We start from the raw sequence: 19730 nt of genomic DNA, 5'->3' as shown, positions 1-19730 counted from the left end.
TTAGCCTACAGGCACTACACTATCATTATTATTTTGTTTGGAATCTAGTCCTCTTGTGCTTCATGTGGAAACTATGGAGTTTTAGTTTGGCATACACTAGCATTGTTTTTTTTTTTTTTGTTTGGAATCTAGTTAGCTTATGCTTGATGTTGAAACTGTGGAGTTATCAGTTTGGCATACACACTAGCATTGTATTTTTCTTGTTTGGAATCTTGTCCTCTTAGGATTGATGTGGAAACTATGGAGTTATTAGTTTGGCATACACTATCATTGAATTTTATATTATTTTTTGTTTAAAATTAGTCCTCTCACCAGTTCAGCTGAAGTTTTTTACTGCATTATTTTTTGAATATTTGGATCTTAGTACTCATTCTCAGTCTTGGACTTAATCTTATGTATACATAATGTATAGAGGAGATTTGCATCAACATCCTTCTTTTCTTTTCTTTTTTTTCTTTTTTTTTTGTATAACATATTATATATCCAAAAGATTGGATAATTGACACCAATAGTCTGTTTGGGATTTGTTTATTTTGTTGAAATTGAAAACTTTTTGCTGAAAGTATTATAAATAAATGTAAAAGTTAGCTGAAATAGTACAGTGAGACTCATAAATAGTAGCAAAAAGTGCAATGAGATCCATGAATAGTTCTAAAAATAAACTGAATAATAAAATAAGCTAGCTTTTTAATTTGTTACCAAATGCACAGCTAGTCCACGTCCACGTTTTGCGTTTTTTTTTTTTTTTGACAAGCACCTCTTGCACACATGAACAGTGGAATAAGCCAAATGAATAGTAAGCACGCGTGAACAGTAATTTTTTTATTTTTATTGTTTTCAGTTTTCAGTAAAATAAGTGGTATTTAAACGCATTTCAAGTATGTCTTCTACTGGAATGTCAAGCACCTTTATGTATCTCACGAAAGATTTTTCTCTCATAAAATGTGAGGTTCCATATTGTGAAAGAGATGTCTTTTGAAACTGTATCGAAAATAATTTATTAGCTGTAGGTGTCATTGCAATTTAAGTCAATCAACCATCTCCGACTGTATAAACAGACTTCTATTTCGAAAGCGTGGGAATTCCAACATTTGGGCTTGACATGAGCAATTTTCAGAACCCGCTACTTGGACAAGACTACAAATGTATTAATTGGCCGCGACAAAAAAAATCGCCTGACTTTGACTTCTGAGAAAAGTAGCTTTTTGTAAACTACTTGTAAATGCATATAACATTTTATTTTTTAAAACTACGTATTAAAAAGTTTCGAAGTTTTCAAATTAAAGAGAAGATTTTTGCATTTTTTATGTTGACCTCAACAAGCACATGCCCATTTTAGAAAAGTCCCGGTAGAAAGTGTCTTTAAAACATGAAAAAGGAATATCTTTTCCCCTCATACTATCAACCGACAACTCTTCACCTACTAACGGTGACATTAACTTTACATTTGTACATATTTCATAACTCACACAAAGAAGAAAATGTCTTATATATACGATTGCAAATGTCCTCATTACACTTTGTGAGAACGGCATTTAAGATCTCTTCCCAAACCCCCCATCTACCACCAATAATACAAACACTGATTACTTTACATATTAATAATATATTAATTACATCGCCTACAATTTTCACTGTACTATATGAATGCATTTGAAATCATGGATAACTTTCCACTTGCTACCTTAGGGAATATTGTCAAATGATTTTTTCATTTCGACAGATAGAAGTTCTTTTCAACTGTCAACTTCATAATATGTCTTGTCTATGTCGATGTCCTGCGCATTCTAGTGGCCATTAGTTGTTGACCTATAAGGTGGCGGCGATATTTAATTAGTTGAAAATTTATCATCTACGCATGTTCAACAATTTATTGCTTATCATGGTCCAGGTTGATGAGTCCAGATCAAAAACTCTTTTCTTATTGAACAAAAAAAAAAAGTGATCCATAATTATTACTTTTTAAAACTGCATAAGAAAGTCTCGTACTACAGTAATAATGTTGTGAACTGAGAAATAAAAGATAGTGTAGTCAATTTGAGATGATTAATCTTCTGAACTTGAGAGAGGAAATAGACATTTTTTGATTAATTTTCTGCTTTCTTCATTCATAATTCTTACGTACATAAATACTAGTGAATAGATAAGCTTCATCACAACTAAGTCCTAAAGCATAGGATCCAACTCCTACATTTAAATACAAATTGAAATTAAATCTTAATCATCATCCTAATCTACTGCATAATTTTATTAGAATTCTATTCAAATTCAAACTACTTCAACTACTTCAGAATTATTTGCCATTTGGCCTTGGGACACAACATTCCCTTCCCCTTCAGATGAATCTTGTCCTCAAGATTCTACAACATATAAATTAACATTGGCTCACATTGATTGGAGAATACTCTGCCTCGGATTTTGAAGTGTTGAAGGAAAATTATGACCATGGAAACTTGCATTAATTCTTTAACCATTTCTATGAGCACTAGAAACAAAAATATCTTGCTTTTCATACCCTTGAACTTATCGGGAATGACAAATTCAATGTGTGGGATTGAGATCGGCTCATTTGAATTCATGAAAAGATCCCTTTGAACAATCTTTTCCACTTCATTAAACCTTTGATCTTCAAACTCAATTTTTGTAGAAAGTGCACCCTCCAACATATTACTTTCTTGAATTGTTGGTTCTTGAATAGTTGGTTCTTGAATATTTGATTCTTGAACGGGTTGGACAAGATTTTCAAATGATTTTTCCATAGGAACCTCCATTGATACTTCATTGATTGGTATTCGAAATCGATCTTGAAGGGTGCATATGAACGCCACCCAATCTGTACATAATCTCGTTGCCTCTAAGGTTTGAAACCAATCATGTGCCTCTCCTTCCATGTAATATGAGGCAATGGAAACCATATCATTTGATGGTGTGTTGTTAAAAGCGAAGAATTTGTAGACCTTACAAAGCCATGAAAAAGGGTCTCCACCTTTGAATTTTGGTATCTCCATAAATTTCCTTTGAGTCATAGACATGATGGCTTGATAAGGTGTTTTTTTTTTTTTTTTTAATTTTTTATTTTAATAAATTTTTTGTGCTGCACGTGGAAACTTGTTTGAATGGCTTGATAGGTACTCTGTGAGTTGAGTTTTGGATTATGGTGGGCACGAGGATTTTTTTTTTTTGGCTTATGGTATTTAGTGGATGGCTATAGGTTGATGTAAGGTTGGTTTGAAAATAATATTTTGTGTGTTGATATTGGTGTTGGCTGGATGTGGGTTTTTGTTTTGAGAAGGGTGAGTTTGGTTGCTTGTTGAGATGCGGTGATATTTCAAATGGATCAAAATACTTTGATACCAAATGTTGTGAACTAAGAAATAAAAGATAGTATAGTCAATTCGAGATGACTAATCTCCTGAACTTGAGAGAGGAAATAGACATTTTTTGATTAATTTTCTGCTTGCTTCATTCATAATTCCTACGTACATAAATACTAGTGAGTAGATAAGCTTCATCACAACCAAGTCCTAAAACATAGGATCCAACTCCTACTTAAATTTAAATACAAATTGAAATTAAATCTCAATCCTCATCCTAATCTACTGCATAATTTTATTAGAATTCTATTCAAATTCAAACTACTTCAACTACTTCAGAATTATTTACCATTTGGCCTTGGGACAGAACAAATATATACATATATATATACACACACACACACACACACACTAATAATTGTTAATAAAATTTGTTTACAATATTAAAGAAATATTATTCTAATCATATATAGGTATACAAAAAAATTGTAAACATTATTGTGATTTTTGTATTACTCTTTTAGGAATTGTCCTTCTAGATCTCTAGACTAAATAGTCATTTAGGATGTTAGGTATATACATGTGAGTGCAGTCCTAAATTGAATAATAATGAGAAGAAAGAGTAGTTAATATATAGTATAATTGAGCATATACCCATTAGGCTTAGGCTTTTTGGGTTCAAGTGTGCCTCTATATGTTAAATTAATTATTCAAGAAAGCTTTAGTAGATGTTTATCTCTCCAACATAGGAAGCCTTGTAAGCAAAGTCATCCTTAAATTTTGGTATCAAATGACCAAGTGGAAGGGATTGATTTGAGGGGTATGGATGGCTATATTTCTAGGAGCAAACTCCAAGCAAATTTGAAGCGCATGAATATAAATTATGCCTTGGAATTAAAGACAATTCCAAATCTGCTTTGTTACGAACAAGGAAGTTTTAAGTAATACAACTATATATGAATCTCATGGAGAGAGATGCTAGCGGCATGCTTAACACATACAAGTCGGATGGGTAATGCGTAAGAACCTACCCTTGGAAGGGGAGCAACAGCTGGAAATGACTGCTAATACCCCTAGGCTAAGGAACAAAAGGAGAAATCTGCCTGAAGAAGGACTCACGTCTAATTAGCTAGTTGGCAAGGAATTCTGGTATCAAATTTCCAAGTGGATCTTTGATCCTTAAATATTGGTACCAAATGGCCATGTGGGTCATGATTAGAAGATCGAAATTAATATCAAAGAAATAAAACAAAGATATATCTTTGACTAGTAGTATTTTATCAACAAAAGAAGCCATTGTTGATCTACAGGAAGCCTCATAAAGGATCAACGTCTTCCTCTAATTTTGGTATCAAAACCGAAAATTATATAGGCATAGGCTTAATTATGGCAAAGTGGATCATAATTAGAAGACCGAAGTTAATATCAAAGAAATAAAACAAAGACATTCAGCAAAAAATAGAAATAAAACAAAGACGTATATCTAACTTGTAGTATTTTACCATCAATAGAAGTCATTGTTGACCTACGAGTGACGGACCCAGGTGGGGCCTAGGGGGCCCAGGCCCCGATCCAATTTTTTTTTTTTAAGTTATTATATATTTAATTTTTATAGTAGGCCTTTTCTAAAACTTTAGTCATTTTTTTGTCCTCAATAAGCCTAGTTAGTCTCATCTAAATAGCAACTACCCAACTGAAAAACTTAACAAAACAATAAAAAAAAAATTCACAATGGTGATTGTAATTTAGCAAAAAAAAAAAAAAAAAAAAACTAGTTTACCACCAAAGAAAAAAAAAAAATCATGTGTTATTGGAGAAGCTAAAACTAAAATTTTTGCAACGATAGTAAATTAGTATAAGAGGAATGATATGTCTATAACATTTTTATAACAAATCCTAAGTGGTAGGTTGTTATTGGTTGTTATTGTTGGGGCAAAAAAGTAATCTTTGTGTTAGATTCAAATTTGAACCAATAACAACGAACCACTTGTGATTTGTTGTGAAAATGTTATAAAAATATTGTGGACGTAGCATCTCTTTTAGTATAAATACTAGTTGACTGTAGTAAGCTGTTAAAAATAAAATTCAGTATTTTATTAAGATTATATCTCTTCCTTTAATTAAAAAACTCAAATTCCCTCTTTTCATTTATTATTTTAATGAGTTGTTTATATTATTTTTAAATGAAGTGATAAAAAAAATATTTGATATTGGGTGTATTGTAAAGTGAGGTGGTAAAATAAATAAAGTAACTTTTTGATGTGTTAAAAGTAAAAATTTTTAGCACCACTACTGTGAATGCTTTGACTTTAACAAAAAAATCCTACCCAGCCTAACATTAATAAGAAAGCATTATTTTGTTTTTGTTTTTATCTTTGTTGGTAAATGATTGTATGTTAATGTATTTAGAAATAACTCAAAAATAATCACAACCAATTTTACTCCACCTTTCATTCGAATAAAAAACTAACTATTTTGAATATTTATAATTTTTTGATACTATATGATGCCTATTTAGAGGTTTTATTTATTTATTATAATACTTCAGCCCCACTAGTTTAAAATCCTTGGTCCGTCTCCGGCCTATGACTAATTATATAATTAGTAAGGAGTTGATTTCCCATTATGTGTTCTCTCAAGTCTCAATCATGCATCAAAGAAACAATTAGGATAAACCTTTCATCAAGTTATAACCAACAGTTTTGATGTCCAGAGTTTGACAGATACAAACTTGGATATCATATCGAGACAAAATGGTTTAGAAAGAAATACAGGGAATCTTGAAGAGTAAAATATCTGCAAGTCTCTTAGCATAGTAATTTAAATAGATGTATTATAACAGTCTCTTGTTGATTGTTTAGTAGCAACTTCTACTTATCCTATATGAGAATATCAAATATTTTTGGTTTATGTTCATTTGTTAATAAGATATTTTGTCTAACTAGTAAAAAAAAAAAAAAGAATCATATCCATTGTACAAAAATATCAATTTTATACAGTTAAAAAGAAACGATTAGTCATGTAATCCATATCTCCAACTTATTGAGGTTGTTTGTTGGACTTTAATATGTGACATATGTATTTGAGTGGAAGACATCTACCATTGCTTCAAGACACAACTTCTAATTATCTAGAGTAATCAAGACAAAAGGAAAAAAAAAAAAATGAAAGTGCGAGTTAGGTAGATTTGATTTGGGGGTAGTTGGGTATAAATGTCAATGGCGACAATTCATTTCCAAGGCTTTCAATCAATTATCAATCATTACACACTCTATGGGATATCAGCCACTACTGAGTATACATTATTGTGTGATGGATAATGATGAAAATAATGAAAGAAAATGAATGGTTGATCAACAGATATATTATTGAAGCATGTTATATTTGCAGTATATATATTAGTAATATTTTGGGACATCCCATAATTTTAACATCAATGTTACGTTAAAAAAAAAAAAATCATATAAATCCAGCTAGAGCTAACAAAAAGGTTACATCATCTTGTGAAAAATGACTCTCTTTCCAATTCTCCTTTTCAGACATTTTATCAGAACGTTTTTTTTAATTTTTTTTTTTTTGAGAATGGAGACCGAATGCTTTATTAAGAAGTAGGCAAATCTGCCTGATTTTATCAAATCAAAATCAGATCTTAGTATAGTTCACATGGCTGAATGGACCAATAAATCACAAAATAATATATATTTTTTTTAATGTCAATATTTTATGGCTACAAGAAGATATATACAAAACTTGATTCTCAAAAAAAAAAAAAAAAAAAAAAAAAAAACCTAAACAATTATCCAGGACAAAGTCCAACAAAATAAGCGTTGTTGAGCCTATTAAGACACTACAAAAAACGCGTTTTTTGGCCGCGTTTTTTAGCCGCGTTTTTGTAAAACGCAGCTACAGTCTGCGGTTTTGAACCGCGTTTTAGAAAAACGCAGCTCCAGGAAACAAGTATAGCCGCGTTTACTAAACGCGGCTATAGACCCTCACTGAAGCCCACGCCCCTCATTTATGTTCACTTCGTAGCCATATTCTGACTTTGGTGGGAAGTTCTTAACAGAAGTTATTGTAATTTCTTTATAAAAATTTGCATCCCACGATCACTTAGCTAGGTATGCCATCTCTCTCACTCTCTCAAAGCCTAAGGGGTACGTTTCAGTCGTGGACCATAGTACTTGCCGAGGAATCAATGCTAGAGGACGAGTGCTCACTCAAGCATTGGTTATAAGTCACAGTCTTGGATTCAGTTCCTTCAATGTTGTCCCACTAGCCTTAACTAGTTTGTGGACATCCTAGCAGTACTGAACAAGTATATATCCGGCTGACCCAACCAAAAGAAATTAGAGTAATAAACCTTTGTCACTAGGGCACTCTCTAATACTTAATTAGTGTAGATTTTTCTATATTAGGCGAGTTTCAGCCTGTTGAAGATCAAAAATTATTCTCAAGTTTAAGGCCTTGCAAACCCACAAATCTCCATTTGTTTCTCTCCATAGCCAAATCTATATTGGTGGTAAGTTCTTAACACAACAGTACTAGTTTTGAGTACCATATATTTCATAAAGGTAGCTCTCTCTCTCTCTCTCTCTCTCTCTCTCTCGTATTCTAACATGTTTACAGTGAAATATATGGGATCACATAAGTGTTTTCTGGTATTCGTCATCTAAATGGTAAATTTCTAGATCTTTTTTCGTATGTTGTTTGTCTATCACAGACTCTAATCTTCTTTGCTGAAATGATGTTCATTGTATCTTTATATATATATATACATGATTATTTACTATCACAGACTCTAATAGTTAGAAGCAAAAGAGAAGAGAAGAGAAGAGAAGAGAGTGGTGTCGTTATCATCACTAAAATAGAGCTTTGCACATGCAGATTCAAATTAACTAAGAAAGAATGTGGAAGCTGAAGATAGGAGAGGGCAAAAATTATCCGTACCTTTTTAGTACAAATAACTTTGCGGGAAGACAAACATGGGAGTTTGACCCGGAGGCTGGTACACCAGAAGAGCGAGCTGAGGTTGAAGAGGCTCGTCAAAATTTCCACAAAAATCGACGTCAATTCCCGGCTTGCGGTGATCTTCTCTGGCGAATGCAGGTACCTTAAACTAATGATTTTTCGGTCATGCATGGTCAAAACATTAATATCACGTGTTCATAAGAATTTCTTTCCTAATTTTAATGTTTTGTTTGGATACTGCTTAATGTTAAAAATTGAAAATTAAAAATACTATAATAAAATAATTTTTAAATATTAAATAGTGTCGTGAAACCCAATTTTAAAGAAAAATTTGCTAAAATCTGTACTTGTAAATTTCAATATTTTTCTAATAAGTAGATTGAGCTAAATTTTGTAACTATGGTATTGGTGAAAGTGTTGGTACCTGTTATTGGGTTTTTTTTTGGAGTTTGCTATTTATAAGGGTGGGTAAGTGTAAATTTATTGAATCAAATTGCTAAATTAGTACCTGTGTGTGTGTGTATGTGTGTGCATGTGTATATATATTTTCAAATTTTAGGGGGGCAGTGCTCTCTAAAGCCAAAGAATGGCTTCGTCCCTGCCACCCTTTGATATGACCCTTTAAATAATGATATGAGTTGTCTTTGTTTCATTCAACAACAATCTTACACAATACAACAATTTTAACAAATTCTTTAAGTATCTTGCTTCAACCCATGATGTGGTAATTAAAAAGGTCATCTATTATAGTTTTAGTTACATAATGTTTTTATTGAGTCAAGTGACTTGTTTAAATAACACACATAGATATTGATAGTCTTATAAATTGCCATGTAAGTGATTGGAAAAAAGAGCTCTAATCATGTTTGATTTGGTATTATCCGTTACTTACACGATCAAGTATTTTGACATTAATGGGTTTTTGAAGTGTAAAATAATATTCGTAATTTTTTCTTAGAAAAATACCATATAATTAAAAAAAAAAGTCATATTAAATAGATGCACTTAGAAAAATGGTTAATAAACCATAATATGAAAGTTTTGACACCACTTTCGTGTGAAATATAAAATTTTGTCAACAATATTTATTATTTTATCATTTTTCTAATAAAGTGTTTCTAAAAATAATTCTTAAACCAATGTATGGTTAACATTTCCCTTAAAAAAAATATGTTAGGTCACTATTCCATCAACCATGAATGCAATACCACTAACCCATCAGTTAACAAAAGAACATATATAGTTTAACTTGAAGGACTAATAATGCCTACTTAAAACTTGAGGAATTAATTACGCTAACATATAAACTCTAGTGATTTATAGAGCAAATTCTTCTTAACTCTTTTTTTACTTCTTTCACAATGTTTAAGGTGACAAATCATAGTTAATGCAACATTATTTGCACATAAAACCACTACTCGGAAAAAAAAAAAGAAAAGGAAAGAAACTGTGTAATTGGTTGCATATGTAATTATTATCATTATTTTGTTTAACTGAATTTTTGTTTAAAAAAAAAATGGAGAAAGTCTTACCTAACCTTCAATATTTTGTTGGTGTTGATTGTTGACTCATTCTACTAGGAATCTAGGATGCCATTAATGCAATAAATAAATATATAATGCCATCCAATAGTTGTTTTTTGTATTGAATAGAATCCAATAGTTTAACACTTGAACTTTTATAGGATTAGAGTATCCGAAATGGTGTAATAATGATTCTAAAAAAAAAAATGGTGTAATAAAAATTCAAAATACACTATTCAGAAAGCATAAAAGGAAAAGACTCTTTTAGCCCCCCACACACACAACCAATAGAAAATCGAATTATACTTTTCAAGAATGATTTCTTTATTTACCTTTACTTATTATCTGTACCATATTTCCTTATCTTATCCCCTTCACCTATATATATGTGTGTGTGTTTGCGCGTTTCTCAAAACAAAAATTATTTGTACCCAATTTTGATCCAACCGAACCCGCACGTTCACAAAGTCTTATTATAAAATTTTAAATTTATATTTTTTATTGATATATTTTCAATATATGTTTGTGTATTGAAATTATATTAAATTTTTTATATCACAGATCACTGAAAGTAATAATAAAACTTAATGTCCAATTCTCAAATATGAATATTTTCAGCATTGGATTAGATCTACAACCAAATTTGAGTAGTTAATAGTAAGTTAATTATATATATATATATATATATATATATATATATATATATATATATATTGCTTTATAATTGACTTTTCTTTACTTGACATGTGATATTCTATTATTAAAGATCTATATATTTAAGCATGAGTTTGAATTTGCTTTTTTGAATTTTTTTTATAAACTTATATGTTTGTGTTCAACTTTTTATTACCTCAATTTTTTGAATTACAAGTGAACTTTTACCATCTTTCAACAAATATGCAAATAAAATTTCAGCAAAAAGGTAATCCAAATGCAAAGTTAGTTATTTTATAGGTGATTTGACTTTATTTTTTATTTTATGTATACCATGCATAGGTATTTTATTTATTTATTATTTTTGTGAAATTATTTGACTAGTAGGTTATGAGAATTAATTACCAAACTACAAACTTAAGGATTTAAGTATTATTAAAGTCATTGGGTACTTTTCTTTTTTATTTTATTTAAATTGAAAGAAATTCAAACAAAGAGAGGTTAGAATGTTTGTTAAAGCCTCTTTTTTAATGAAAATGAATACAAGTTATATTGAGTTACGTTGACCAATAAAAAAATCAGGTTAGGGTTATAGATATAATAACTGGCTTTAGTATGATAAGTTTCTTACTCATATCCGATTGGGTCAAAATCAAACGAATCCAATCTATCGTCATATATAAGTTATTAGTAATAACGGTAATTACACTTTCCTCACTTGAGGTTTAAAGAAATTAACACCTCTCTTTTTGTTTATATTAGTAATGAAATATTCTAAATTTTTATAAGAATCTCTTTACAAAAATTTAGCCATTGTTAGTAAAAATAAATCTGATAAATTTAGAATAAACGGAAAAATTATTAAACACCAAAATACTTGCAATGCAAAATCTCTACATAACCCATTGGGTCAAAATCAAACGAATCCAAGCTATCGTCATTTATAAGTTATTAGTAATAGGGGGAATTACACTCCCTTCACTTGAGGTTTAAAGAAATTAACACCTCCCTTTTTGTTTATATTAGTAATGAAATATTCTAAATTTTTATAAGAATCTCTTTACAAAAATTTAGCCATTGTTAGTAAAAATAAATCTGATAAATTTAGAATAAACGAAAAAATTATTAAATACCAAAATACTTGCAATGAAAAATCTCTACATAACCCATTGAAAAAAGAAAAAAAAAATTAATAAGAAAAGTTCACACTTAATATTTTAAAATAATTAATTAAAAATTAAAAATAATTAAATAAAATAATTTTAGAAATTTACCAGCAAATGGTAAGTTAGTGCACAATATATTTAATATTAATTTAACAAAGTTTGTTCAATCGGATGTCAAGGAGGGAAAAATGATTTTTTCCTTCAAGTTTGGGATGGAGTGTTATTTCCCCTAACATTAAAGCAAGGGAGTGAAATTACCCCTTTGTAAAACTATATAGTAAAATTTTTTGTATCACTAGAATCACTCTTTCACCAATAACCATATAACCGACATTATCTTTGCATTGCATGGGCATATAAATGTATAATTGTTACATGTGCATGTTGTTGACTTGTTTATTTTAGTTCAAGTATAATTCTACTTAAAATTTTTTAAAAGAACCTAAAATGATAAAAGAAAAATTTGTTAACAACCAAATCAAAATCAAATGTTTAATTGGATTTGAGATTTATTTTTGGTAGTGTAGAAGCCCAACGGACTATTGGCCCCATGAACTTTACTTAAACTACATACATATTACTTGTAAAATACTCTTATATCTAAATTTTGAATATCAATTTTAACATGGTATTACAGCTAAATTTTCTCACTTGTCAAGATCAGCTTGTAGGCATCTATACTAAATCTCATCCCATAAGATGCTTTTGTGATCTAGTTTTCACACTTAATGTTTCTTATCCTTACTTTGAGTTTGCGAGGGGCTATTAGTATACAAGCCCAATGGACTCTAGGTCCAATATACTTTACTTGTAAACGTATTACTTGTACAATACACTTATGCTTGCCTATATATAGAAAATTGATTCTCAATTCTAACAACTTTCATTTCATTGTATTTACACCAAAAAATGAAAAATGAAAGTAAAAAATAAGAAGAAAAAGCCAACAACAACCAATACTCAAAGTAACTTCTAGTGGCCACTTGGATTAGTTAAACGATATTATTGATCGATGTTCATCAAACTAAAATTCTAGTATAATATAGTGCACAAATTTATAAAAGTTGTTTTGGTTTTTAATTTTGTGAAATGAAATTCTATGGTATTTATAGGGATGCTATTGTTCACACATATGTATTTTGAAGTTTTAACGCCTTAGGAATTTTTTTGGCTAATGACATAGGAATTATTGAAATGGTTGCAGTTTTTGAGGGAGAAAAGCTTCAAACATACAATTCCCCCAGTTAAGATTGAGGATGGAGAGGAAATCACATACGAAAAGGCCACAATTACATTGAGGAGGGCTGTCCATTTCTATACTGCCTTGCAGTCTTGTGATGGCCATTGGCCTGCTGAAAATGCTGGCCCATTGTTTTTCCTTCCTCCTTTTGTGAGTTGCATCATTATCATTATTAAGTTTTCAATATTATTATTAATTTATTATCATTATAATTTGTCAAGTACATAAAAACCTCCAGGATATCTTCTAAGTTTGAGTTGACTGTGAACAATGAAATTGTTCCAAATAACATCCTTGCTAGTGAACTATTTTGGCTTTCAGCCTGATATAACTGCTATTTTTCTTGTATTTGATCCAAAAAATGCAGGTATTATGTTTTTACATTACAGGACATCTTAATACTGTATTCCCAGCTGAGTATAAGAAAGAAATTCTTCGTTACATATACAATCATCAGGTATATATTCTTGAAAGTTTAAAATGTTTATTTAATCAATAAGAATAGATTTTGCAAAATTTTTCACATTCACATTCACTTTCATTTTCTGTTTTTTGTTTTCAGAATGAAGATGGTGGATGGGGATTTTACATAGGAGGGCACAGCATCATGTTTTGCACAATTCTCAGCTACATTTGTATGCGAATACTTGGGGAAGGACCTGATGGTGGTCAGGACAATGCTTGTGCAAGAGCAAGAAAATGGGTCCTTGATCGTGGTGGTGCGACACACATATCTTCTTGGGGAAAGTCCTGGCTTTCGGTATGACTATTTATTTGTGAAGATTCACATCAAATTAGAGTTAAATACTCAAAATATTTTATATTTTTAATTAAAATATAATCATATTTATTTCACAATTTGAGAAATGAACATATTTGGTTTCAAGTACTCACCATGCATGATGACTTTCTGTTGATAATTAACACTAATATGCAATGTCCTGTAAACTGTAGATACTTGGTGTGTTTGAATGGGCTGGAGCCAACCCAATGCCTCCGGAATTTTGGCTTCTTCCTCCATATGTTCCCATGTATCCAGGTTTATACAATATATGATTACTTCTTCATTAAGTATTTTAAATCATTATTGCATGTGGAACCTATCTAAAATCAGTTAAGTTGATGTTTAATAGAGTTAGTTCATTTCTTTGATGCCTTTGTCACTATAGAGGTTTAACATTCTTTTTAATGCACCAAATTCTATTAATAACATATCAATTTTGTGGTGCCCAAAATGCAGCTAAAATGTGGATCTATTGTCGGTTGGTGTACTTGCCTTTTTCATACTTATATGGGAGAAGGTTTGTTGGGCCAATCACACCTCTTATTCTTCAATTAAGGGAGGAACTTTACACTCAACCTTACAGTGAAGTTAATTGGACCAAAGCACGTCACCAATGCGCAAAGGTGAGTTTACATTTGATGAGTAGATAACACCATAAGAAGACTTCAATTGAAGAGTTAATATGATGTATAAGGACATAACATTGCCCAAAAGTTAAGCCTTTAGGTTTGGACCCAGTTATATTATATTAATCACTCAATCTTGTCATTAGCATCCAATCTAGAAATTTAATACTTAGATAATCACGTCACTCACTCGTCAATATTCCAACAATTTTCATGGTTGATAATTGTGGAATGACATTTACCATATAGTCTTTTAAATACATCTTTCAATGCATCAATTGAGTGTTTTTTTTTTTTTTTTTTGCCTAATGCATTGATTTTGGAAATCAATTACTACAGGAGGATATCTACTATCCACATCCTTTGATACAAGATCTACTTTGGGATAGCCTATACATATTAACTGAGCCTATTCTCACTCGTTGGCCTTTAAACAAATTGGTTAGAGAAAAAGCTCTTAAAGCAGCAATGAAGCTCATTCACTATGAAGATGAAATCACTAGATACATTACCATTGGGGTTGTGGAAAAGGTAATGTGATTCTACAATGCTCTAGAAAAGCTATAGACATGGTTAATTTGGGCTATATAATATTCCTCCTAATACCGTTTGCATTGAACAGTCGATGTGTATGCTTGCTTGTTGGGTTGAAGATCCAGATGGGGATGCTTATAAGAAGCATCTTGCTAGGGTGAAAGAATACATATGGGTCGCTGAAGATGGAATCAAGGCACATGTTAGTACACATTTTATGCAAAACAATTGCAGAACTTTTTACCTATCCATTTTCATGAATTGCTAACTTTGATATATGCAATTTGTGTGTAGAGTTTTGGTAGTCAATCGTGGGATACGGGTTTTAGTATTCAAGCTCTTTTAGCTAGTGATCTCATTGATGAAATTGGACCGGTATTGGCGAAAGGGCACGAGTTCATAAAAAGATCCCAGGTTTGATTTTCAATTCTTAAATCATAAAAGTCTACATTTTTGCTCAGGAAAGTCATTGTCAATATATCATTTGGAGTTATTGTATTCCCCTTAAACAATGTAAAGGTTAGGAACAATCCTGTTGGAGACTTTAGAAAAATGCATCGGCACATTTCTAAAGGATCATGGACTTTCTCTGATCAAGATCATGGGTTACAAGTTTCTGATTGCACTGCAGAATGTTTGAAGGTAAATAACTCAGTTTAATGCTTCTTCAAATTCTACTGTTGCTACTTGTCCATAATCATCGTGTGACCAAATTCTCCTTTACTTTACAGTGCTGCTTGCTTTTTTCAATGATGCCACCTGAAATTGTTGGTGAGAAAATGGAGCCTAAGCAGTTGTTTGATGCTGTTAATATCTTACTTTATTTACAGGTGAGAATTAACTTTTCCAATAATGATTAATTACCACTTGTAGCAAAGACGTATGCCCTTGGGAAGAGACGAATTTAATTGATTTTACCATTATTGCTAACACATTTCCCTCATAAATGGACCAAGATTTAATAAGTATCAACCAAGACTTTTAACTTGTTAAATTAATGAGAGTTATAGTCTAATTGCTATAATATCATTATAAACTATCACTCTTCCTAAAATTTCAAACAATCCTGAATTGGTTAACTAATCATCTAACCATTAGTCTAACATATAGTTGTATATTTCTGTTTGCTTATTTTGCATGTGTAGGCGTAAATAAAAGCTACCATTATTATAGGTGGATCTAAAAATGCTGAAAATTACTTGTTCAAATCTAGAGAGATTTGATCTAAGAATATTCTTCTTAAAAAACAAAAAATTGTTTACCATTTCCAATATATACTATATATGTATATGAGTTGAGTTCAAGTTACATCTAGTATAACTCTAAATAATGTTACACCACCTAATAACTTGTTATAGAATTCAAATTTTGAAAATCTCACCACTGAATTACATATTCTATATGTTCTTAACATTCATACAAATTTTCATGTCAATTGGATATTATTTATCATACTTTCCATAAACTCATCCTTTATAGATTATTTTAAACTATAAAAACTTGAATTTAAATAATTGATTTATGGAATAACTTTTAATCTTTTATCACCTTAAAATTTTGCAAGTATGCAAAATATACAAAGATAAAATAATCTAACGGTGGATTTGTCAAAATTCTTATCTAATTAAAAAATACCGAGTGGTATAACATTATTTAAAATTACACTAGGTATAATTTGACCCAACCGTATATATATACACACACCCTCATCATCTTTTCATCATCTTTTGAACTAACTCTGAAGCAACTTTGTTAATGTTTCTTTGTTTTGCTCTTTTTTTTTTTTTGGTGGCTTGTTTCTTTACATATTTAATCATTACTCTCGTGTCAATAATGCAGAGTAAGAATGGAGGTTTATCGGCTTGGGAGCCTGCAGGAGCTCAAGAGTGGTTAGAAGTTAGTACCTTAACATTTTGAACTGCCGTTAAATTGTTCATTTGAAAATTTATGCAGATATATTCACTCTTAATTATCATATATCAGCGGAAAATTTATGACTTTTTTTTCCCTTCTAGTGGCTTAATCCCACGGAATTCTTCGAGGGTATTGTTGTTGAGCACGAGTATGTTGAGTGCACTGCATCATCAATCCAAGCTTTACTTTTGTTTAGGAAGTTGCACCCCGAGCACAGGAAAAAGGAGATTGAGAATTCCATTCAAAAAGCAGTCCAATACATTTTAGACATACAAATGCCTGATGGTTCTTGGTACGTTCATGTACTAATTTACTAGATATTATTAGGCGTAAACACACTTTTGGTCCCCACATATTAGGGCAATTCTCATTTTGGTCCCTACGGGCCATTCGAAAATAAAATTAGAAGTTCCATGGTGGAAATTTGTTTGATTTGATTAGCTATACTGAGACATGCTTTCACTGAGTGTTAGATCTTTAAAAGAAAATTGACAACCTCAGCAAAAGAAAAAAAAATTACTACTAGGCTATTTGCAATGGGGAACATGAATATAATGGTAGTTCTTTGTATCTATTCTATGGTAGGGTCTTGGGAAGTTGTGTCATTATCAATCTTTAAAGTAGAAAAAGTTTTTTTAGTTGTTTTTAATTTTTTTTTAATTTTTTCGGTTTAAATTAAAATTGAGAATTAATTTTTTTTGTTATTTTTTATTTATTTAAATGCTGATGTTGCATTTAAAAAAATTAAATACATTTTTTTTAATATTGTTATTCTCTTAGTCACATTAGCATCTATCAAGCGAACAGTTTGCTTCATTTGCCACGTATGTATGGAAATTAATCACAAATTAGTTACATGATGACTCTTTGTGGTAGGTATGGAAATTGGGGAATTTGTTTTATGTATGGTACATGGTTTGCCCTTGGAGCATTAGTAGCAGTGGGCAAGACTTATGACAATTGTTCTGCTATACGTAGAGCCGTAAAGTTTTTACTTAGAACACAAAAAGATGACGGTGGCTGGTCGGAGAGCCATCTTTCATGCCCAGAAAAGGTAGTTTTTAACCATGGATTTTGCTTTAAGTCTCTAAATTCTTTATGTTTTCATATTTAATTTATTTAATTACATCAATTTGGTTCAATTAAGTTTTTGTAGATCAATGAGTCAATTTAAAGAAATTTATATCTATTCTTGTTTTAATGAGATTCTTTGATCAAAATTAAAATAACAAATTCTCTATGCTTGGTTATAGATATATATACCTGTTGAAGGAAATCGATCAAATTTGGTACAAACTTCATGGGCAATGATGGGTCTTATTCATGCCAAACAGGTTAGTTTATGGTTTAAAAAATTATCATTGCACACACACACACACACGCACACACACACACACACACACACACACACACACATATATGTGTGTGTGTGTGTGTGTGTATCGCATTATCATATGCTTTTCTTGAATAATTATAAGAATAAAATTTTACTTGTAATAGGCTGAAAGAGACCCGACACCTCTTCATTGCGCAGCGAAGTTGATAATCAATAACCAATTGGAAAATGGAGATTTTCCTCAACAGGTATCATTGTTTAACATAACTTCAAATAACAAATAGAAGGAAAATGATACTAATTAGAAATATGAAAACTGACAAGAGTATCGATATCATTCTTCCATTATGGAACATAGTTCTTCCCTTGACTAATAAAGTTTATAGTAGTTTGAAACTTGCAACACAACTGATAAAGCTATCACTTCCTATTTTTATTTTTTTTAAAAAGGGGGAAAAGAATGTAAAATAATATGACGTACTATACTTTGCTTAAATTTTACTTCCAATAATTCTAATTAATCATTAATTACTTTGTTGTGGCAGGAAACCACAGGAGTCTACTTGAAGAACTGCATGTTGCACTATGCATTATATAGAAATGTTTTCCCAATGTGGGCTCTCGGAGAATACCGCAAGCATGTTCCATTGCCATCCAAAACTATATAACTAAGAGTGCTGTAGCGAGTTCTTAATTATTTTACCATTATGTACCATATAGTTTTTTGTCTTACCCACTGGTACTTTATCTTTCTTTAGCAGCTATTAGTGTTTGCATAGAAGTTTATAATGGCCACCTAAATAAAAGAGAGTAAGGCTTACAATATCATATTGTATTAGCATGTAACTCGTACTTACACACAGAAGCATTCAATAATTGTGATGATGAAATATTCATCTCGGTTTCCACACTGAGCATTATGAATGGAAGTCACTCCGCACAAAAGTTTTAAAAATTAATTGGACAGATATGATGGGAATTTAGACCCCGGTTGATAGAATTAACAAGTTTTAAATCCAAGTTGTTAATTAGATTTATTATGTATAAAACTTGTTAAAACAAACAAAGATCAATATCATGTCAATATCATGCACAACGGAAAATTAAATAAGACAAAATATGATGACCCTAAAAACCCAATGAAACAAACAAGTTTCACAGTAAAAAATCTGGGAGAAAACCTTCTCGAAAAGCAATTCACTATAGTAAAGAGAAGTTTCAGATCTAGTACAAAACTTTTGTCCCTAAACTTTACAATCCACGTAGATGAACTTATAGCAGAAACTTTCTACCGCTTCAGAACTTTTGAACTCTTCAATAAATGAACACCACCCTTTTGATGTAAGGATCCCCGTACATAACTAACTTCTTTGCACGAATCTCAGTACGTGACTCACGCACCAACTTGAGGAAGAAGAATGTTGGCTGCAAAGTTCTTCACTTTGTCAACAATGAAGATCAAGAAGTACCTGGTTACAAAACCCTAAGGCATAAAAACGCAGTAGCTTATTTCAAAGAGAATAAGGCATCAGACACCTTTTGTATATGTTCTCCTTGTATTCTCTTATGTGATGGCCTTTAAAATAAGCCTTATATATGTTTAGGATTGTAAGAAAAGAAACCCTACCCAAATACATAAGCATGGGCCAAAAATCAAATCTGGAAATAAGC

At 30.9% G+C, this 19730-nt stretch overlaps 1 protein-coding gene across 1 annotated transcript; it reads left to right on the top strand.

Moving 5' to 3' along the window:
* The first annotated feature begins 7574 nt into the window (after nt 1-7574).
* LOC142633724 (beta-amyrin synthase-like) lies at nt 7575-18967 on the top strand. The gene is made up of 18 exons (XM_075807970.1): nt 7575-7833; nt 8199-8420; nt 12830-13015; nt 13233-13322; nt 13428-13625; nt 13820-13904; nt 14106-14272; nt 14615-14806; nt 14898-15011; nt 15104-15223; nt 15329-15451; nt 15541-15639; nt 16649-16705; nt 16825-17015; nt 17600-17777; nt 17977-18057; nt 18224-18307; nt 18605-18967. Exons 2-18 carry the CDS (start codon nt 8220-8222, stop codon nt 18725-18727), a joined length of 2289 nt encoding a protein of 762 aa, XP_075664085.1. The 5' UTR covers nt 7575-7833; nt 8199-8219; the 3' UTR covers nt 18728-18967.
* Nucleotides 18968-19730: the final 763 nt, after the last annotated feature.

The sequence above is a fragment of the Castanea sativa genome, chromosome 5 (assembly GCF_040712315.1).
Source record: "Castanea sativa cultivar Marrone di Chiusa Pesio chromosome 5, ASM4071231v1".
In the NCBI taxonomy this organism is placed as follows: domain Eukaryota; kingdom Viridiplantae; phylum Streptophyta; class Magnoliopsida; order Fagales; family Fagaceae; genus Castanea; species Castanea sativa.
Note: the sequence above shows the minus strand (reverse complement) of the source record. Positions and strands in the feature narration are given on the sequence as shown.